The 23,783-nt window shown below is 41.6% G+C and overlaps 1 protein-coding gene, 1 long non-coding RNA gene and 1 other non-coding gene across 4 annotated transcripts; all 3 read left to right on the forward strand.

Moving 5' to 3' along the window:
* The first annotated feature begins 234 nt into the window (after nucleotides 1-234).
* TRNAD-GUC lies at nucleotides 235-306 on the forward strand. Its single transcript has one exon. It is a non-coding gene; the product is annotated as a tRNA-Asp (tRNA).
* A 36-nt stretch (nucleotides 307-342) lies between these two features.
* On the forward strand, nucleotides 343-3,124 carry LOC121982097. The gene is made up of 3 exons (XR_006112003.1): nucleotides 343-826; nucleotides 2,183-2,322; nucleotides 2,678-3,124. It is a non-coding gene; the product is annotated as an uncharacterized LOC121982097 (long non-coding RNA).
* Nucleotides 3,125-6,830: 3,706 nt separating this feature from the next.
* LOC121983313 (protein DROOPING LEAF-like) lies at nucleotides 6,831-9,223 on the forward strand. Of its 2 annotated transcripts, none has more exons than XM_042536251.1 (7): nucleotides 6,831-7,030; nucleotides 7,700-7,831; nucleotides 8,412-8,475; nucleotides 8,587-8,632; nucleotides 8,694-8,769; nucleotides 8,853-8,943; nucleotides 9,023-9,223. In XM_042536251.1, the coding sequence occupies exons 1-6, from the start codon at nucleotides 6,962-6,964 to the stop codon at nucleotides 8,901-8,903; spliced, it is 438 nt and encodes a 145-aa protein (XP_042392185.1). In that variant the 5' UTR covers nucleotides 6,831-6,961; the 3' UTR covers nucleotides 8,904-8,943; nucleotides 9,023-9,223. The 2 variants fall into 2 exon arrangements, with proteins under 2 accessions (XP_042392185.1, XP_042392186.1); XM_042536252.1 differs by having other exon boundaries at nucleotides 9,033-9,223.
* Nucleotides 9,224-23,783: the final 14,560 nt, after the last annotated feature.

The raw sequence follows: 23,783 nt of genomic DNA on the forward strand, positions 1-23,783 counted from the left end.
TCGAACCAATTGGGTCGGCAACCAGACCAACTTATTGGGCAGGAATTATGCTAGGACATGGGCCTAAAAGGCCTGAATTGCTGCTGCTGGCGTTTACATGTTAATGGTCTAACATCCATGAGGGCCTATGTGGGGCCAGCCCAAATAGATGGGAAATGATTTGATAGTGCTGAGTTATTGACGAAGAAAGGAAATTTACAAATTTATAAGTTATCTACATTCGTTTTGGCATAAGTCGTTGTAGTATAGTGGTAAGTATTCCCGCCTGTCACGCGGGTGACCCGGGTTCGATCCCCGGCAACGGCGGTTTTTACGATTTTTTTAGTTGGGTGAAAAACAAAACGAAAAAAAGGGGCAAACCTTCGTGAAGAACAGATGTTCTGCTTCGTGAGTTGTATGATGAGCTCTTATGTGTATATAAATTCGTGCCGATACGCGCTGCTTCTTTATTCAAGAGAAGGCTTCCTCGAGGGATTGACGGCTGTCCTTGCCATGGTCTGGGATGGAGTATCCTCCTCCCATCTATTCTTCCTTCCCGTCGCTTCTCTCCCTTCCGATGAAGAAGCCCTCAAGTTCGACCGGAATCGTCGCCTTTTGTGTCCCCTTTAATTCTCGAACCCTAGTTTCCTTTCTGTCGATATGAAAAACTTTCTTCTACTGTTTCTGAATTCCTGAGAACAAGTGACGCCTTGTGACTACAAGGAACTATTCGACAATGAACTTGGCTTCTTTTCCTCGTCTCGATTCCTTTTTCGTTTCAAAGCATGTGATGATAGATGTAGCCTCCCAAACTGGTCAGGTTTCGAGATGCTGCAATTTGACGGAGGTATGTTCTTTGCCGTTGCTGTTGATTGAATTACACTTAATTGAATTAACTCGATGAGATGTGTATAAAACCGGTGGCTTTCTGCTGCTCCTTCAAGCACCCTACCTACCGCTGGTAGTCAACAAGTGCATCTTCTTCACATTTGTTTTTTTTTTAATCCACGATTTTGTCGTTGATAGACTATTTTTTTGTTCACTTCTGTTTGAAGTTTGTTTCTCTGGCAAATTTGAGCTTTTGTTTTCTGTATTGCATTGCATTCGTTCATTTCTGCCTTATTTGGTTTATTTGAAATTTGAAACAATGGAATTTTACCTGCAATAAAACTAACCACTTGCATTTGAGACACTCTTGGAAATTGGTGAAGATATCCTTGTACCTCCAACTCTAATCTTATAATGCCATGAGACACTCTTGTAAGTAGCAGACTAGCAGCTAAGTTGCCACAACAATGGTTAATAACATTATATTCTTGACTATTTTGAGCATTGTTTTTGACCTGCTATTGGATTTCCCTAAAGCTTAATTGTTAACTTTAGGAACTTTCTTGTGAGATCTGAAATATTCAGATGAGTTTTGCCTTTAGCAGATCTCTACTTTCTTTTATAAATGATTTTTTTTTCCTTCGAGAAATCACGTTACTATTAAGAAACTAATTGTTAATAGTTTAAATTCTAGTATACTACACTGGTGTTGAGACTACTTGGATTTATTCCAGGTAACTATTGTATGCTCATTTGACAACGGATATAACGGTGATTGAAATATGGTTACAGTAGGCTTTGCAGCCATGTTGGAATATCACACAGCTTACAAATATTCTAGATGCAGATTTACAGGTCGTTATGGATTCATGAAGATTAGAAAAATATATTCTCATATTTCACAAAATTTTAGTGCATTCTTTTACTTGTTAGGTTAGTGAGGATTAGGTTCTATGTTGTTTCCTAGCTTGCAATTATGAGATAATTACTGTTGCTTTCACATGTATAACTCATGTGGCTTCCGTCCCGCTTTCTAAACAACATTTGAATAATGTTCTAGCATGTTTATGATATTTATACTTTGTGAAGAGGTTGTTAAAGGATCATACGAGTAGGTGACTATAAGATACTATAATTTATATAATCCCTTACCATGAAGTGTAGAGTTTGTTCTTTGACCTTCCTGAAGGAAGAATATGCAACTGCTTTTCTTGCCTGTGGCTCAACATTGCTGACTATGATGAGCCAATTCAGCTTGTTAAACTACTTAAGGGCAATGCATTGCTAGAAAGTTAAAGATGATTTTTTTACTGGATTAGTCATGTAAATTATTTTTTTAGATAGTACATATTCTCAACTGCTACAGTGTCTGCAGTTGAAAGGGGCATTCTTTTCCTTGTGTGGGATGAATCCGGCATTCGACCATCATTTCTTACCCTTTCAATGTGGTGGATTTGTTCATAACGGCAAGCTATTGGCCCTTCCGGTAATGTATGGAGTGGATAGTGTGTGAAGGTCAGTCGGTCTTCCTGTTTTTCCTGATCTGTTTTTATCATAATTTGCCTGGAAAATCATGAAGAGCATAACTAAATTTTTTTTCTTCACATTTTTACATGTTGGAATTCAGTTATTGAGACAAGTTGTCTAGTTTGGCAAGTGGTGTTTTTTTCCCTTTTATTTGCTCATTTTCAATTCGAAATATTTTATATTTTTGGGGTATCTTGACTGAAAAATCATAAAGAATTTGTAGCCAAACTATGTCTTCACATTTATGTTCAGTTATTGAAATGAAGAGTTATAATATGGACGATGGTTTGTTTTAAATTTCTTATATAGAATTCTAACCATTTTATTGTTTTTAAACATTTAGGAATGAGCTTCGGGAAGATCTTTCTCTTCATATGGCATAGTTAGGTGGCAATTCCCTTTGTGAACTACAAAAGTAGTGTTAAAGGGTTTACTGACCGTAGTTCTGTCCCATCAATTCCAGACTGTGATCCATACAGGGGAATAAGCTACTGCCTCAACCCTTGAACTGTCTAAGCGGGTAAAATCCAAATTTGATTAATTCAATAAGCTCGCCAGTTTGGTGGCCAATTGGGGTGATGTTGAGATGAGCTCAACCTATCTAAGAATTACAGCGTTGCCTATGCTGCAAAATCCAGGCCCTGCCAAGGTTGAGATTATTTTTTCCATGAACGTGTTATAGCCTCCTGCCTTTTTGCTTGTGATAATCACTGGATTTTGTCCTGTATATGACATTTTTTTTATAAAAAAATCTCATTTATTTGCTGCCCCAATTCTTCTTTTTGCCTGCAAAATTTATTTCCTATGGTTCAGTGAATTCTTTGCAATCTCGTAATATTAGAACATAGCATATTTACCTTAACTTGGTTTAAAGTGATGGTTAAGATCACATGAAGCTATTTCATATATTTTGAAGTCTTTCTGGAGCCGTTGTAGTTTGTACTTTAATCATGCATTTTGATCTATTCTTTGATAGGGAACTAAGATGGATGTATGAGATTTTATATATATATATACACACACTAGATGATAAAAAGGAGCACAAAACTCCTGTGAATGTGGGTCCCGGAAAAGGGTCAGACCACATTGATATAATATAGACATGTTCAAAGGTGGCAAATAAATTTTATAGTTATGTACCAAAGAAAATTCTAATTAACGAAATGAAATACTATTTAATGTACTTGAATCCTTCTTATCATATGGTCTTAGTTAGAGTTCATTGGTCTCCACGGGGATCCCAGTTGGCTGGAGGGTGGTAGTTTTGCTGCAATTAATTAGAGTGCAATGGAAGAATATGATTTACCCAGCCAACACTATCGAGTGAGCTGCATTCCTTTTTCGTTTGTGACCACCTAGCCAATGGACTCAGGTGAAAATGAATATATTTGATTTTGAATCAATGTGCGCGCTGTGTTTCATTGATGCCCATGTGGTACTTCAACCTCATGCAGCATTTGACAGCAACAAATGTTTTAAGAACATATTCAAGTATCACATGGATGCCATATCATCTACAAAATATCTTTGTGTGTTGTGGGATCTGAACATTTGATCGTATGCGATATAGATGTTTCTGCATACAAGATTCCCTAATAATTGTACTCAGCAATTGCCTTTTGCCTTCCTGTACTTTGAGCTTCAGCATCCCAGATAGCGCCAAACAGAAAAAAACAGCAGGTAAGTGCCACTCATGACCTTCAATATAATTTGCAATGCAGCAGTTTTAATGGGTTGCTGTGAGCTGTCCTCTCATGACTTTGGTTTGCTAAAAATAGGAGAAATTTCAATTTCCCCCCTAGAGTTTGTCGCTTTTAGCAAAATATTCCATAGATTGATACTTTGTTCATTATTTGTGTTCAATATTTCTGCATTTCATAAAATTCTGTTCACCTGAAAAAGTCACTACTCGTGAGTCCTGTGGAGTTTAGCAGCTATTGAAGTAACGTATTGATGGCTGATAAGAAAACTTGAAGCTGTAGGTATGTATTTTAAAGGAGCTATGAATTGAGTGGTTTGCCAGGGATCAAATCACTTATAATGATTAGAATCATATCTTAAAAATGGGTTGTCATGTTTGCAGATCCCGTTCCTTTCAATTCACATCAGGATTCCTTTCACGACCAATTCATTGGCAGGCTTTTTACACCTTCAGTTTTAATTCGATTGCATTGTTGTCAGTATGTTCTTTTATTGCCTGCCCAGTGAATGAATGTCAGCTATTACTATTTGCATAATTAGGTTTTAATTTACTGTACCATGGTGGAAAAAAAAGGTGATAATGCTCGACCCATGCGTTAATATACTGTACCATGATGAATGCTAAAATGTCAGCTAGTTGAACTTCATAATGACGCGTCTGAAAGTTCTCTACCTATAATTTTCTGGTCTAACGTGAGGCAAACATTACTTTCTTATACATGTGAACTGTTGGACCCAAAGCTGATGGCAACATTACACAGGATAGGAATGTATTCTGGCTTTTTACTGCGAATGATTCAAAATGTCAAGAACTTTGAATCCAATTTGTGGATTATTGAGTTGAATCATCTTATACTTGTTTCCTGTGGTCGAATTAATTTTAGATTTGCAAAATGATGTTCCATTATCTTGTTCCTTTTAGCGTCACCTGAAAACGGAGTAGAACTTTACAAATGGCATGTATCAATCATCCAAACTTGTAAACAGTTCTTTTTATTTGACAATTGCATTGTTCTTAATTGGGCATCCGCATTTCTCACATGTAAGTTCTTTTCTTTCTTATCATATAGTTGTGAATTCTGATGATTCATAAATTAAAGAGAGGGACGCCCTATAATAAATGTTGTTTTGTGGTTGTGATAAATGCTCTTCATGATTTGTTGTTAGCCAACATAACCATGTGAGTTCGACCTTTATATCCAGAACGTTAGCTGTCATGCCCAGTGTGATTTCATCAAGTCATGAATAAATTCAGGGTACATAAATATACGGATGAGTTCCGTGTGATTAGCTCGTAATTTGGGTTTGCAGTTAACAGATAGCACTTGCATTGATCTATTGCAATGGTGAATCCTTGAAGCTCGCTATCGGATATGAAATGGGATATGATGAATCTTGGTGCCACAACCAATTGAGCTCATCAATATTGACTTGTGAGTGTGTTCTCTTCTTCACAGCATGGGTTCAGAGTGGACTACTTGGGGTTGGTAATTCATTTTCAAACATAATTACTTTAAGTTTCACTCATGATGCTCCCATGTATAGTGCAAATGTTGGGCGCATGACATCTGGTATAATAGTCAGGGATCGATTTTCAAGAATTGACGATCTGAAGTTTATTTCATCATGAGCCTATGATCTATATATCTGTATTTACTTCTCTTCATATCTATTTAGTTATACTCAAATCTAGTGGAACTAAATTTCTGCTATAGTATACCTACTTCAATGTTAAACTCGTGTGCCATGTCAAAAGCCATTTATACTTTTTCAGATTTATTTGGTGGTCATGAATGTAGAGCTAAATCAATCGGATCATACGAGCTGGATATTTAAGCGGCGAAAAAAAAAAGTTGAACTCGTAAGTGCCCAACCCAGTCGATCCAGTTCAGCAGAGCGAACTGATCGATTTAGAGAAGCCAAAAAAAGGAACCAGCGAGCATGAGGCAACAACAGTACACCTGAATCAAAACATGCAGTGAGATAGAACGGATTAAATCCAGTCGGTGTGTGTGGTCGCTCTTCTGCCTCAAAATCCAGAAGTAAATAAGTATGCATTTTTAGGCGCGAAATGCAGTAGTACACTCTGCTGTAGCCCAACTATTTGGGTAGCACTCAATACAAATCAGGAGAACAACGCAACAAAAAAAGAAAGGAAATTGTCTTTTGGCAGGATCCATTTCACCCACCTCTTAGTCAAAACCTAGCCTTGGGCTATAAATAGATCACCCTAAGGTAAATGCAGAAAGTTAAAGGCTACATAGGCACTAACAAAAAAGAAGAAATAGCATGGGCTCGAGGAACAATATAAACGAGCTTTTATAAGTAGTTGAAACATAGGCACCAGGGGGAGCTCACAAATCTGGTGCATCGCTTTGGAAAAGGTGAAGTTTTTCCAGAGATAGAGAGGGCGGCTCTTGCTAAATGTCTAAAATTAGGAATGGTCACATCATCAAGTAGGGGCACAAAAATTTTACAATCATATATTTTATATTTGTAAAATTAAGCTTTCAAATAAGTATATGCAAGGCAGTTTCTTTATATGGATCCATATGCAACTAATATATCTTCCCTTAATTATATTTCCAACACTCGATTGCTCTTAATATATACATAAATTTATTTATTATTTATTTTCTTTCCTTCTAACTAGACACATGTTATAATAATAGAGGTGAGAAGTTGGGTAGCTTTGACGGCATGACACGACTGTACGGATATAAGTGGTGTCTGTCGGCTAGCTAATATAATTCTTTCAGTATAAGAAAACCCTAATTTAGCATCCTACACTCACAATCTCAACCCTCTTCTCTTCGCTAGACTAACTAGTGGAATAGTGAAGGTGGAAGAGGATAACCACCACCATCACCACCACCGCCACTATCTTCTTCTCCTCCTCCGACATCATTTCTTCCTCCTTTTGTTCATGGACTTGGTTTGCAACAATGAGCATGTGTCTTACATTCGTTGCACCTATTGCAACACTCTTTTGGCGGTAATTAACTAATTGTATGCTTTCTCAAGTTAGATAGCTCATGAGTGTACAAGAACAACATTATACATCGTTCATCTCACATTTGATCTTCGTTACTAGGCATTTGCTATTTGTCTTTATGCTATTTTCTTCATCTGATGATCATAAAACAGTCGATCTGCCCAACCCAACACCACTATGTTATCTTATGATCATAAACATAGTTAAGATCCATATCTTTTGGATATATAATTTTGTTCTAGTTAATAGGCACAGTTTCTGTCGATAACATGTAAAAATTTAAGCTATTAGCTAGCATGCTACTTTAAATTATCGTGTCACCTAATTTTTGTGGTGTTTTCTTGTTCATGTAACCTAATATATATATTTTTATATATTTTGGAGATGGGTAACCTAACGAAACTTAATCAGAAGATCCACTTAAACTGCTTGTTCAATTGCATTTTACTAAGATTTTGGAGCCCCAGCTCGATCGATGGCTTTGTTAATTTTTTTTTTACACAACATATACAGTCGGAATGTTTATGTGACTTAACCCTAATGTATAGAGAAAACAAGTGAATCGTTGTTGTTTAAATTTTGTAGTTCTTTTTTCAAAAAAGATATTTTGCGTTAGAGAAATTGATCATTTAAATCCAAATGATAAACATATTCATTGATGCATAGCAGGTTGGAGTTCCATGCAACTGGTTGACGGACAGAGTGACTGTGAAGTGTGGTCATTGCAACAATCTTTCTTTCCTTGATCCCAAAAATACGCAATGCGTTTACCCTACGCTTTGCCAGTCTGTTTGCTTTCAGGTTCATATTATGTATTTGTTTCAAATTCTAGCTAAAACTTGTTGGGGATCCTTCTCTCTTCTTCTTCTTCTTCTTCTTCTTTTCTCTCTTTTCTTAATTTTTTCTTTTTTGTTTGTAAAAGATCATACTTTCTACTTGAAAGAACCATATTCTTAAAAAAACCTACTTCACAATATATACCTAGTTGATGAAAAAAATATTTATATTTAATTTTACTTATTTTTACAATATATGTTTTCAACAAAACATGCACATGAAACCCTATATTCATAACTTAGTGCTAAGAAAATAATTGCAATTAAGAAATCTAAACTAGGCTCTATACTTATATGTTCTCATCACTAGGTATCAACTATATATATTGTTAGTTTAATTCAATTTACTCAAGTGTAATTGATTAATCTAGACTATAGCCTGCTATAGGTGTGTGTTTGTACTTACTTTCATGTATGTCTGGCAAAAAGCTTGACAATTAGAAAATGATTAATATTGTGTGCTAGAAATCATGACTTTGAAATGTTCCCAAGATTTATCTTCAAAATTATTTCCACTCATGTTAATTAATGTGTGAATGAAATAGGGTATTCAATCATCTTCACCAACCTCAAGTCAACTGAATAACGCTGCAAGATTTGGCATGAAAAGTACGTTCGCTTTTCCATCTTTACCCAACAATATGCTTCTTTAATTTTCTTTAGTTTTACGTTTGACTTGGCCTTTTCTCTCTTTCTTTCTTTCTTTATTTTTAATCTCAGTGCCAAAGAAACACAGGACACCATCAGCTTATAATCACTTCATGAGGTATGCATTATATCTATATATAGCCGATATTTGAATGATCTAACATGGCATCTGTATTCAGAGATGAGATACAACGGATTAAGTCTGCCAATCCAAATATTCCTCATCGAGAAGCTTTTAGCATGGCCTCAAAGAATGTAACAATAAAACATCGTCCCTCAATAATTTCTTCTCGTAATACATAATCACTTTTTTGTTCTTGAATAATTTTCTGCAACAGTGGGCTAAATATGATCCCCGCAACCCGTCCACCTCCAATGTTTCAGCTTAGTTATATGAAGAAGAAAGATATATAAGATCTTTCTGATCAGGTAAGCGAAACCTAGCTGCTATTTCAACTCGTGAGAAAAAATTTTCTTGCTACATAAAATTATATAATCTATTATTCAGTACTATGCAGGGAATCAGGAAGCATGCATGCAGTCAATTACTTGATGGATGTGTGCATGCAAGGATTGTGGTTTAGCAAGCTCATGTATGTATGAGTAGTGTAACTTATTCCTTTTGTGTTCGATGTGCTTGAAATTTTGTGGAATATTTGATGTGATCTTGAATCTTTGATAAGCAAGGAAGATTTCATGTGCTGCTCTATGTATGATTGTATGTATTTCTGATGAATTTTCATGCTCACCATTTGAATTTTCTCTCTCTCTCTTTCTCTCTAGAAAAGGTTTATATAGTTAGGGAGTTCATGATTTATAGTTGTTTTTGTTGCCTTAGCTATTTGGGATAGAACTAGTCCATATATTTGGAGCAAGTTAGGCTAATTATCTCCTCATTCATTAAGTTACATGTAAATTTATACAATATTATTGATATTTTTAATTGAGTAAAGTAGCTTTCAATATATTAATTAGTTTTTTGGGTTTCTCTTTAAGGAATATACTTTTAAATTTATCTTTAAAAATGATTATCCCTCTCTAATATAGTAATATTCTTATCTTCATTATATTATTTTTTTAAATATCTAATGATCTTTAAATCATGAGAGACTATATCTATATTAAAGATTATAAAATTTTGTATATCTAATTAATCTTATGAGATTTAGAAATTATTTTACCTAATTTATTAGTTCAATATATTGATGGTCGAGGAAAAAATTATGTAGAACTTTCTTACAAGTATATAGTTCCAAGCAATTAAGAACAACAGTTGTGTATAATGAAATTTTCAATCTAACACTATGGTAAGTTGGATTTACTTACAAACTTAAAAAATATCTCTAATTTGCAATTATGAGAAAACCATTATGAATCCCTCTAAAAAAGTGGACTACTTAATATAAAATATGATTTAAGCAAATCGTTTCATCATTGACTAATTTTTCTTTCAAAGTATATCAATGTGAACGATTAATTTTGTATCTTATATGTTGTTAACTTGATGTAAAAAAGATTGTCTAATGAGGTAGCTAGAAAATAATTGCATATATAATTGTAGTCTCAATCTTTTTGTATCATGCTTTGAAACCTCAATAAAATGCACTACACATTGACTTAGAGCCCTTTTCAACAAATAGATATTGATCAAACTTAAGAGTCCATAAAATTGAGAAAGTTAACTTTAGAGTTGGATTTCAACTACCATCCAAAATGCAGACAAATTAAAATTACTCATTTGATCTTTGCAAATGATCTACACTTATGTTAGGAGATAGTATGTTTGTGAGCATCTTAATTCGGGCTTAAAGGACTTTGGATCTACTTCAGGGTCAGGGTTGTCAGTAAACTTGATATGAAGTCAGAATCGATTTTCTCACGAAAATCTCTCAATCGATTTTTTAATCGATTACAACACCTATTGTGCTCTCGTGAACATGCTTCAATAGATTGCCCTAATTGATTGGTGAAGTCAGAATCGATTGTCCCAATCGATTCCAAGTCCTTCTTGTTCTTACTCAAAAATACTTTAACTGATTATCCTAATCGATTAACATAAGGTCTAATCGATTAGTCAATTGATTCAAAGTCTTATTGTGCTTCGTGAAAACCTTCCAATGGATTAGGCTATTAGCCTAATCGATTGGAGCATGCCCCAATCAATTAGGCAATCTTCCTAATCGATTAACTTTGGACTAATCGATATTAAGCTAATAGATTTCCCAACCCTAAACTCTAAACTCAAGTTTAGGGTTCCTTTGCTCAACCTTAAAGTCATCCGTGACTCGTTGAGACTTCCCATTGCTTAGCATCCAGTCACCTTTGATCTTCTAGGGTTTTTTCACCAAGTGTCTGGTCAACCTTTGACATACTTGGACTTTTCATCTCATGCCAACTCTCACTGGACTTCCGATCATCAAGTGTTTGGTCAACTTTTGACTCACTTGAACTTTTCATTTCCTAGTCCCGCTAAGACTTCCACTTCCATTGCCTAGTTCCCAACTAGGTTTTCACTGCCTAACTCCGCTAGGATTTCCATTGCTTAGCTTCACTCACTAGGGATTTTTCATTATCTAACCTCCAGTTAGAACTTTCATTGTCTAGCTTCACTTACTAAGATATTTTCGTTGCAAAACCTCAAGTTAGAACTGTTCATTGTCTAACATCCAGTTAGGGCTTCCTATTTTCTAATATTCAGTTTGGACTTTCCCAAACAAGTATTTACTCCTCCCTTGACCTACTTGACTTCTCTCTCACATATTGTCAAACATCGAAACACAAGCTCGAGCTAATTTGAGCTTAGTCAAATTGATTAACCTTGACCTAAGGATGATTGCACCAATAATCTTCCTTTTTTATATTTGATAATATGTTTAAGTTAGGCTAACCCATATTAGTCCAACTCTCTTCTTCATCCTATGCTAAAGCATAAATGAGGGTTTCTTAACTTGAACCCTATATTTTTCTTCCCTCTTAACACACATCAAAAATCTTTTCCTTAAAAGTCAACCTTTTATCATTCAAACTTTACAATAAAGGTCTTATACCCTTCCATTATCTCTAATGCTCAACCTTGAGCATTCATCCATCATCATGCCTTTAAGGAGAAGCTCTGCCCCAAGGGCTAACACAGACGGTGGGTGCATGACATCTTTGGTGTAATGATCAGGGGTCAATTCTCAGGAACCGACGACCTAGGGTTTACCCCACCATGCGTCTAACACATGTGTACTTGTATTTATCTCCCTTCATATCTGTGGGGTCAACACTAGGGGGTCGTTAATGTAGCGAATCTATATTTTTTTAAGGAGAATCTTCCCCTTCAAAGCATGTTCTGTTGGGTTTTTCGGGCCATAAAAACCGCTTTTGCGTTGCGGAAACCCCGAATCCCATGCCACCGGATCCGTGCAAAGTAATAAAATTTCGTGAAAACTTCATGTACATGTTTTCTAGCCTAGATCTACACTAGATCTACAAGGAAGAGACTTATACCTTTGTAGCGAAGCCCTTCGCGTATCCCGCTCGTCCAAAGTTCGCCGGATCTCAAGGTTGTCAAGTGTACAACCCTCTATGCGTATCCACACGAGCAAATCGATGGAGAGAACCTCTAAAGATGTGCTAGCAACCTTAGAGGATCAGCAATGGTGGAGGAGAGGGAGAGAAGAAAGGTAGAGAGGAAGAAGAAGGAGGTTACACACACAAAATGAAACTCCCACAATGATGACATAAAGTGGCCGACCACATTGAAATGAGGTTATATACCTCCATGGGATATCAAGAGTCACAACTCTTGATCTCCCTCATGATGTGGCACACATATAAGCCAACCTTGATGATGTGGAACATCATCATTGGCCCACTCAATGCCAACTCACAAATGAGGTGACAATGGTCAGGTCAAACTTGACCTTTCATCTTCCTCTCAAGTCAAGTCAAACTTGACAACTTCTCTCCCATGGTTGATCAAATCTAATCATTGGTTCAAGTCAATTTTAATTTAATGAATCTTTATTCATTGAATTAAATTGGCTCAATGAGTCTAAGTCCAAATCAGACTCATTTAACACATGAACCAAATTGAATCCAACTCAATTAGTTTACTTTGGATTACTCTTAATCTAATTTGGTTCATCATATGAACCTAATCCTCTAGGTACATCAAATGAACCTAATCTCCATCTAATTACCCTTTGTGTGTGACCCTATAGGTTCTTGTAACGTTGGCAATGCTCCTAAACCCATTTAGAAGCATAAGTAATGAGCGGTATCTAGCAACACATCATTATTACCCAAGTTACAAGAATGTTGAGATCCAACATCACCTTGTCACTACTAATTGTGACCCCTCACAATATATGATAAGTGTCCTTCTATCATTGACATCTACATTGATCAATGTGAGGCATAGACCGTGTCATCCTCTAATCAATCTAAATCTTGAATCCCAAGTAGACTCACTCAATCAAATGAGCTCAACATCTCATATTGACTCATTTGGGCATGGTCATGCATTTATTGGTCTCACTCTATCAAGAATAATTATGTCACTCCCGTCATATAGGAGGGATAGATCTCATCTACATCACTCACATCCCTCCGCATAATTTGTTACATACCCAGTAATCGCCTTTATAGTCCACCCAGTTACGGGTGACGTTTGACGAAGCCAAAGTATGTAACTCCTTATGTAGGGAACCATGGTGACTTCAGGTTCAAGGACTAATAGTCATACTAATAGCCATATGAGAAAGTATATGACACTTATATAACGATCCATTATACTTTCTCATGGCGGGTCATTCAGTATATATTCTCCAATGCATACCCATGTGTCAACTTGATATCTCCATATCCATGACTTGTGAGATCAAGTCATCGAGTTGACCTACATGCTAGTCTCGTCGCATTAACATTGTCACTGAATGTTAATACTTGACTAGGAATGATTAAGAGTAGTGTTCCCTATATCATCTCACTATCGATTCAACAAATCGATTGATATAGGTAAGAACCTTCTACTCAAGGACGCTATTATACTTAGTTATTTGGCACCAATACAAGTAAGCATAATAACCATAAACAAATGTCTTTATATATATAAGAAATATGATACAATGAGTCCATACAACAATCATCAAATGATTGACTCTATGACTCTAACTAACAATCTCCCACTAGCACTAGTGTCTATTAGGATAGGCTCTAAGGCCTAATGACCTAGTGTGACCATCATGCTTCCTCTGTGCCAAAGCCTTGGTTAAGGGATCTGCGATGTTAGCCTCAGTGGGTACTCTGCAAATCTTCACATCTCCTCTATCGATGATCTCTCGAATGAGATGGAAGCGCTGTAGTATGTGTTTGGTCCGCTGGTGTGAGCAAGGTTTCTTAGCCTATGCTATTGCTCCATTGTTGTCACAATAGAGCTCTATGGGATCAGCTATGCTAGGAACCACTCCAAGTTCAGTAATGAACTTGCGGATCCAAACTGCCTCCTTTGCTGCTTCTGATGCAGCAATATACTCGGCTTCTGTTGTAGAATCAGCAACTGTGTCCTACTTCGAACTCTTCCAGCTCACAGCACAATCATTTATGCAAAACACGAACCCAGACTGCGATCGATAATCATCCTGGTCAGTTTGGAAGCTAGCATCACTGTAACCCTTTACAGCTAGCTCGTTATCACCTCCATATATCAAGAAATATTTTTTAGTCCTTCTCAAGTACTTAAGAATATTCTTGACCGCTATCCAGTGACTTTCACCTGGATCTGACTGGTATCTGCTCGTCATGCTCAAAGCATACGAGACATCAGGACGAGTACATAGGATGATGTACATGATAGATCCTATGGCTGAAGCATAAGGGATCTGATCCATGCGGTCTCTCTCCTCTCTAGAAGAGGGACCTTGAGTTTCGAAAGACTCACACCATATGACATTGGTAGAAATCCCTTGTTGGAGTTCTGCATGGCAAACTGTAGTAGTACCTTGTCAATGTATGTACTCTGACTTAGGCCAAGCAATCTTTTAGATCCAAAGTCCTTCATTGAGAAACAAGTCCCTAGCTAAGTCTTGACAGACTGCAATAAAGGGATGTCTTTCCCAATGAGTAGTATGTCATCCACATACAATATAAGAAAGATAACTGTGCTCCCAACAACCTTCTTGTAGACACAAGGTTCATCTTCATTCTTAATGAAACCAAACTGTTTGATTGCATCATCGAATCGAAGATTCCAGCTCCGAGAAGCTTGCTTTAGTCCATAAATGGACCTATGCAGCTTACATACTCTGTCAGTATGCTGTGGATCTACAAAACCCTCAGGTTGTGTCATATACACATCCTCGAGCAAGTTTCCATTCAGAAATATGGTTTTGACATCCATCTGTCAGATCTCATAATCGTGGTACGCTACAATAGAAAGCAGGATCCGAATAGATTTAAACATCGCTACTGGAGAAAATGTTTCAACATAGTCAATACCATGAATTTGCTTGAAACCTTTAGCTACCAAGCGACCCTTATAAATAAGTCCATCCATGTCAGTCTTTCTCTTAAAGACCCACTTACACCCAATGGGTTTGACCCCTTCAGGTGGATCAACCAAAGTCCATACTTGGTTAGTGTACATGGATTCCATCTCGGATCTCATGGCCTCTAGCCATTTCTCGGAATCTGGTCTCATCACAGCTTCCTGATAGGAGGTAGGCTCATCCTCAATGAGCACAACGTCATCATGGTCAGACAAGAGAAATAAATATCTCTCAGGCTGACGGCACACCCTATCAGACCTTTCATCTTCCTCTCAAGTCGAGTCAAACTTGACCACTTCTCTCCCATGGTTGATGAAATCTAACCATTGGTTCAAGTCAATTTTAATTTAATGAATCTTTATTCATTGAATTAAATTGGCTCAATGAGTCTAAGTCCAAATTAGACTCATTTAACACATGATCCAAATTGAGTCCAACTCAATTAGTTTACTTTGGATTACTCTTAATCTAATTTGGTTCATCATATGAACCTAATCCTCTAGGTACATCAAATGAACCTAATCTCCATCTAATTACCATTTGTGTGTGACCCTATAGGTTCTTGTAACGTTAGCAATGCTCCTAAACCCATTTAGAAGCATAAGTAATGAGTGGTATCTAGCAACACATCATTACTACCCAAGTTACAAGAATGTTGAGATCCAACATCACCTTGTGACTACTAATTGTGACCCCTCACAATATATGACAAGTGTCCTTCTATCCTTGACATCTATATTGATCAATGTGAGGCATAGACCGTGTCATCCTCTAATCAATCTAAATCTTGAATCCCAAGTAGACTCACTCAATCAAATGAGCTCAACATCTCATATTGACTCATTTGGGCATGGTCATGCACTTAGTGGTCTCACTCTATCAAGAATAATGATGTCACTCCCGTCATATAGGAGGGATAGATCTCATCTACATCACTCACATCCCTCCGCATAATTTGTTACATACCTAGTAATCGCCTTTATAGTCCACCCAGTTACGGGTGACGTTTGACGAAGCCAAAGTCTGTAACTCCTTATGTAGGGAATCATGGTGACTTCAGGTTCAAGGACTAATAGTCATACTAATAGCCATATGAGAAAGTATATGCCACTCATATAACGATCCATGATACTTTCTCATGGTAGGTCATTCAGTATACATTCTCCAATGCATACCCATGTGTCAACTTGATATCTCCATATCCATGACTTGTGAGATCAAGTCATCGAATTGACCTACATGCTAGTCTCGTCGCATTAACATTATCACTGAATGTTAATACTTGACTAGGAATGATTAAGAGTAGTGTTCCCTATATCATCTCACTATCGATTCAACAAATCGATTGATATAGGTAAGAACCTTCTACTCAAGGACGCTATTATACTTAGTTATTTAGCACCAATACAAGTAAGCAGAATAACCATAAACAAATGTCTTTATATATATAAGAAATATGATACAATGAGTCCATACAACAATCAACAAATGATTGGCTCTAGGGCTCTAACTAACATATTCTAACTTCTATCATTGCACCAACAATGATTTGGAGTTCCTAAACCTTTAGAAAGTTCAAAAATTTGAAGTCATGAGATTAAAAATTCAACCTTGAATCTAAACTGATCCGGTGGTAAGCATAGGGGGACCCACATGGGCAGTGGTTAACGACACGTGGGGGTCAAAGTCAAGAGGGTCAACCTAAGGGTCTTGCCGATCAGAGAGGTCCCAGGGCCGCTCGGCCAGGATAGCGCTAGGGTCGGCGTGAAGATAGCTCGACCACGGGTCGGGCTTCCGACGCTCATGATTTGCCCATATAGAGGAGTTGCTGCGCTGACCGGCCCGTCCGCTCAGTTGAGCTGCAGATTAACTAAGGACGCATTCCCGTCCAAGTATGTACCCAAGGGGCCTTCCCGCTCGATCCGGCACGCCTTTACGCCCGACTGCCGGAGTGGCCGAGCGACCCTCCCGCTCGGCTCGGAAACAGACAAAAGGCGTAAAAGAGGGCAAAGGAGGCAGACAGCTGGTGTTATCCTTCTCCAGTCAGGTGTCGCCGACGGATAGCATGGTCGGCGGCTGGACCGAACAGAGAATCGTACGGTGGAAGTTTCCATTGTCATGTTAGAGATATGCTCAGACGGTTGCGGTATGGCGTCAGACACACTTTTCCGACACGGACATTATGAGGTATGCTTTGGGAAGCGTGCACGTCTTGAGAAGTGTGCACGCGCCTCCCCGGGATCCTATATAAGGCCCCCAAAACTTCGACGGAGGTATGGGCTATTCATCACTGTAGCTACAGTCTCGTTACTCTGCTTCTGTTTCATCCCACCGTTGCCTGACTTGAACGTCGGAGGGTCGTCGCCGGGAACCCCTTCCCGGCTCGGCTTTGTTGCAGGTTCACCGGAGGTCCACATCACCTCGGAGCTCACCCGAAGACAGCAACGAGCGCCACGTCCCCAGCATCCGTCGACCCGACTCTCAGACAGGATCAAATTGGCGCCGTCTGTGGGAACACACCTGAATCCGAGAGGAGAAGATGGAAGGAGCTGGACGACCGCACACCGTGACGCTTTCTCAAGAGGAGCTCGATGCTCTTATCGAGGTGAGAGCACCGAAAATCGTGGAGCAGCAACAGCAAAAAGTGTTAGCCCAGCAGCTGGCGCAGCAGGCGACTTCGGCATCAGGTGGCCGAGCGGCGCAAGAAGATTGACCGGAGCAATACTCCACTTGGGCACAGAATATGGGGCAGACCGTCACCCCAGGAGACGCGCCTCCCGCCCCTATTCCGTTCCATCGTGCCCTGTTCCAGACTCCGTCTGAGCTGGCCCAAGACAACCAGGGATCATCCGATGAAGCGCCCGTGCGAGATGTCAGGAAGAGGAAGGAGCCTCGGACCGAGTCATCCCCCGAGCGGATCAATCGCCAGTTCTCCAAAGCAATTCTACAAGACCCGCTCCCAAAGCATTACGCCCCTCTAGCGATCGGAGAGTACAATGGTACAACTGACCCGGTCGACCACCTCGGTAAGTTTGACAATGCCACTACTCTCCATCAATACACTGACGGAGTCAAATGCAGGGTCTTCCTCACCACCCTATCCGGCTCCACACAACGTTGGTTCCGGAGGTTGCCGGACGGATCAATTCGGAGTTTCAAGGAATTCCGAGCGGCATTCCTCCACCACTTTGCCAGCAGGCGACGCTACCAGAAGACCAGCGTCAGCTTATTTTCCATGAAGAAAGGGTCGACAGAGAGCCTCCGAGCCTACATCCAGCGTTTCAACGAGGCGGCCATGGATATCCCCACGGTCTCATCCGAGACAATGATGCATGCCTTCACCCAGGGCTTAGTTGACGGAGATTTCTTCTGCTCACTCATTCGAAAGCCGTCCCGCGACTACGACCACATGCTGAAGAAGGCAAATGAATATATCAACGTGGAAGAAGCTCAGGCGGCCAGGAGGAAAGAAGCCCCATTCGAGCCTCCAGCTCCGACCGAGCGGAGGCCGCCGGCCAGCCATAAGCCACCAAGAGGACCCCGCGCTGAGGGAACGCGCCCTCATCAGGAAATAAGGCCACACACTATCCAACATGTGACGACCGATCGACCCAAGCAAAAAGGAAAGGTATGGACTCCCATGTTTAGTTCGCTTCACCAATCAGTAACCCACAACATCCGTGATTGTCGGAGTCTTGGCCCGATTGCTCACCCAACGCCGAGAAGCTATCGACGCCGATCACCTTCGCCCGATTGACGCCATCGACACCAGAATACCGGGCGACGGGTGGCTAGGGAGTCCCCCGAATGACAACATCATCATCAGCCGAGGGTCAATCCCCGAGTCTCGCAGGAGTGAATGTGACCGTCCACTCGGGAGGAAGAAAACAGGAGCAACACTGCTCGGGGCGAGATCAGCATCATTGCTGGTGGACCAACAAGCGGTGACTCAAACCGGGCCAGAAAGTCGCACGCTCGGCAGCTAAGGATCCATGCAGTAGGCTGCAATCGGGGGCGGGCACAGGGCCCTGAGATCAGCTTCGGGCCTAGATACCTGAAAGGAGTTGAAGTGTCGCACAACGACGCACTCATCATCCGAGTGGTAATAGCAAATTATACTATTCACTGCATATTCATTGATACAGGTAGCTCGGTCAACATTATTTTCAAGAAGACGTTCGATCAACTGCAAATCGAATGGGTCAAACTGCTGCCCATGACAACCCTGCTGTATGGATTTACTGGCAATGAGGTTTTGCCGGTCGGGCAAACCAGTTTGGCCATCTCGCTAGGAGAAGAGCCGCTTCGAAGGACGCGCACCACTAACTTCATCGTGGTCGATGCCCCCTCCGTCTACAACGTGATATTGGGACGACCGGCTCTCAACGAGTTCCGAGTGGTCGTCTCAACTTTCTGTCAGAAAATCAAATTCCCCGTGGAGGACAAGGTGGGAGAAGTCCGCGGAGATCAGCTGGCCGCCCGGCGATGTTATGTGGAGATGATTCGAGCTGAATCGAAGTCCGCTTGGAAAGCGTCGCGCCTTGAGGTAAACAGCATATCCGAAAGCCTCCCACCTTAGTTTATGAAGAAAAGGAGGAGGTGCAGATCCAGGATGACCAACCGGAGGCCATCACATTCATTGCATCATACCTGGAAGCGGGCCCGAAGGAGGAGCCTCCCAGAAACTTGAGGGAAGTGCAACGCCTTACCGGTCGGATAACGTCCTTTTTGCGGTTCATCTCCAAAACGACCGATCGAAGCTTGCCTTTCTTCAAAATTCTGCGTCGAGCCACCAAATTCCAGTGGGCCAGAGAATGCGACCAGGTGTTTGAGGAATTAAAGGTTTATCTAAACTCTTTGCCTGTATTAGCTAAGCCCAACATCGGCAAGCCGCTCCGCGTCTACTTATCCTCGACCGAGCATGTTGTAGGCTTGGTGTTAGTGCGACAGGACGACGAAGAACAACCCGTGTATTTTCTGAGTCGCATTCTAAAGGATGCTGAGTCCCGCTACACTGGTCTCGAAAAGCTTGCCTTCGCCCTAGTCCTCGCCGCTCGGAGGCTTCGACCTTATTTCCTCGCGCACACGATAATCGTCATGACGAACAACCCTCTAGGGAGAGTTCTCCTCAACCCGGAGGCATCCGGGAGGCTGATTAAGTGGACAACCGAACTTAGTGAATTCGATATCCAGTACCAACCCCACACGGCCATTAAGGCTCAATCGCTGGCGGATTTCATCACCGAAGTGCAGAATCCCAAGCCCGAAGCTTTATGGAGAGTATATGTGGACGGGTCATCCACTCGGCTCGGGAGCAGTATTGGCATTCTATTGATCTCCCCTCAAGAAAAGTGGATGCATCTGTCCATCTGGCTGGACTGTCGGATAACCAATAATGAAGTACAATATGAAGCCATCATAGCGGGATTGCAGGCCGCTCGGCATGTGGGAGCGAGCCGAGTAATGATCTACTCAGACTCTCAACTTGCCGCTCAGCAACTCTTAGGATATTTCGAGATAAACAACCCCAGACTCAAGCTCTACGCGGAGACCTTCGAAAGGCTCAAAACTAACTTCCGCGAGGTTGTCATATAGAAGATCCCCCGAGCGGAGAACCAGGCGGCGGATGAATTGGCCAAACTTGCAAGTTCAATAACGTCAATCGTCATCTAACAAATGATTGAGCATGTAGCCTTAGTGGCTCACATTGACAGGATGGAGGGTCTCACATTCCCAAGCGACTGGAGGATGACCTTAATGGAATTTTTGTGAATGGGAGCTACGCCATCCGATCGAGAAGAGGTCCAGTTGCTGAGAAGGAAAGTCGGTCGGTTCACCCTCATCGGGGATCAGCTCTACAAGAAGGCTTTCTCCTGACCATTGCTAAAATGCGTCAGCTCGGAGGACGCAAAATATATACTAAAAGAAGTACATCAAGGGTCTTGTGGAGGACACCCGGGCGACCGCTCGTTGGCGAGGAAGATTCTGCTAGCCAGGTACTTTTGGCCGACCCTCCAGGAAGATGTCGCTCGGACCGTCGCCACCTGCCTTTCCTGTCAGAAATATCACAACTCCACCCACCGACCCACTGAGGAGATGAAGGCATCTGCAATGTCCTGCCCATTCGACCAGTGGGGCATGTATTGGAGCAATCCCAATGGTTCATGGGACCATGTGTTTTAGTGTTTGGGCAAAGGGTTTAAGTTAGGTTTACCCTTGTTATTTGATATGTGTACTTGAGTTGTGCAGGACTACAGAATACACATGTGACTCAGGTTGACGGCTTCGGGTTCGGTGAAGGATGGAGCATCCGAGGGACCGTGGACAAGGCAGCAAAGACAAGGGCCAAGGGAAGCGACTTCGAGGCATATGCGAAGGATGACATTGGGGATAAGCCGCGGGCTTGGATGCATCCGAGGGACGAGAGCCAAAGGAAGTAAGCTTGAAGGCAAGAAGTCAAAGCTGCAAAGAATAGTCAAGTGAGTCGTGAGGGTACGAGTGCATGAGAGATTGTACTCAGGGAAAAATCCCGTGGGGGGGGGGGGGGCACTGTAGCAGTTTGACGGCACTGTAGCAGTCAACTGATGCACTGTAGCAGTCGACTGATGCACTGTAGCAGTCGACTGGTGCACTATAGCGTCGGCTGGTAGAGAGTCGTTAAGAGAGTCGTTAGGCTAGCACCAGTCGATTAGTGCAAGGACCAATCGACTGGTAACGGGAAAATCAGGTTACTGATTTCTTCCAAGCTCTATAAGAAGGAGCTTGGGATGACCGACCAAGTTGACGAAATTAGACTTGGTTAAAGCCTAATTAGTAGTCACCAAAGTGCTCAAGGATCTCTTGTGTCCAAGTGTTCTTGGTTGAAGTTGTGGTGAGGTTTCTCCACCCACAAGGAGCGGTTTGAGCTAGCCAGAGTTTCCGGGGACTAATCCACCGACGGATTGATGGATCGTCCACCTTACAGACAGCCGTGGAGTAGGAGCATCATCTCTGAACCACATTACATCGACGTGCATTGGTTTGCTTGTTCTTTTCTTTGTCTTTATCTTTTGTATTCGTAATTTGTATTGTATTATTCCGCTTGCACACTAACGAATACGTAGGAAGCGAGTAATTGGGGGTGTCGTCTATCCAACCCCCCTTCAAGCCGGCCACCGATCCTCCTACAGCATGGATATTGTGGGACCTTTCCCTATGGCGACCGGGCAGTGAAAGTTTTTACTTGTGGTGGTGGACTATTTCTCCAAATGAGTTAAGGTCGAGCCACTAGCAAAAATAACCGAGCAGATGGTCAAGAAGTTCATCTGACAGCATATAATATGTCGGTTCGGCATTCCACGTTGGCTCGTGTCCGAAATTGGGCAGCAGTTCGTCGGACAGCAGCTCCGAGAATGGTGCGAGGGGTACGACATTCAGCAGCACTTCACCTCCGTGGCCTATCCGCAAAGCAACGGGCAGGCCGAAGTCGCCAATCGGGAGATCCTTCGGATTCTTCGAGTTCGGCTCCACCATGTCGGGGGCAGCTGGTAGATGAGCTCCCAGGCGTGTTATGGGTGATCCTCACTACCCCTAAGGAGGGAATGGGGGTCACGCCCTTTCACTTGGTGTACGGAGGGGAGGCTGTCGTTCCCGTGGAGGTCGGAGTAGAATCTGATCGGGTGTAACGGTACGACGCGAGTAACGCCGAGCGGAGGCAGCTGGAGCTAGACTTGATAGATGAGGTGTGAGCCAAAGCAGCCGCCCGGCTAATAGCGTACCGGTAGAGAATGAAGCAGAATTAAAAGAGGCGAGTAATTCCCAGGGCATTCCAGGTCGGCGACTCTGTATGGAAGAAGGTGAAGTCGGTCAGCGATGTGAGCAAGCTGGAGGCTCCTTGGGCTGGGCCCTTCAAGGTCATCGAGAAGTTCCGATCGGGCGCCTACTACCTGGAAGATGAAGATGAACGACAGCTAGAACGACCATGGAGCGTTATCCATCTCCAGCCGTACCGAGCTGAGTGAAAGGTGCGCTAATGTAATCAGTTATGTGTATTTCCGTTCTTCAGTACCCTTTGACTGCAGGAATGAAATCATGAAATACAAGGGTATAACAAATTTACGCCGAATTGCTATGTTCCATCAAACCGTCGAGCGGCGATGTTAAACTCTAGAGTCGAACCGGCGACTATAAACTCCCCGGCCTGAAGACCGTCGAGTGGCGACATTAAACTCTAGAGTCGAACCGACGACTATAATCCTCCTGGCCTGAAGACCGTCAAGCGGCGACGTTAAACTCTATAGTCGAATCGGCGACTATAAACCCCCCGACCTGAAGATCGTCGAGCGGCAACCATAAATCCCAAAGGGAGGAAACAATGACCCTCTAGCACGGCACCCACTCGGGCCACACGGTTATTTGCGCCGACCAGGGAAAACAAGCTAACAGAGCAAAAAAGCAAAGTTCCATTCAAAATAAGGTTTCTCGACCGAGCGGCAGAATTACAAAGACACTTCACTCAAGGTAGTTAAAAGCATGTTTTGGTATGGTGGTGAGAAGCGCAGCGTGTTCCCGGACGGGGATGGTAAAGGACTCCGGGAGGTGACCCTTGTCCTTCAGTTGATCCGCCGTGGCAGTGATGGCCACCTCGAAGGCGAGGGCGAGCCGATTGCAGACCTTCTGAACGAATTCATCCGAGTGGATGTAGCTCTGCCTCATTATAGCAAAGAGGCTCGGCTCGGCCTCTTGGTACTTCTTGAG

The sequence above is a fragment of the Zingiber officinale genome, chromosome 5A (genome assembly GCF_018446385.1).
Source record: "Zingiber officinale cultivar Zhangliang chromosome 5A, Zo_v1.1, whole genome shotgun sequence".
NCBI classification, from domain to species: domain Eukaryota; kingdom Viridiplantae; phylum Streptophyta; class Magnoliopsida; order Zingiberales; family Zingiberaceae; genus Zingiber; species Zingiber officinale.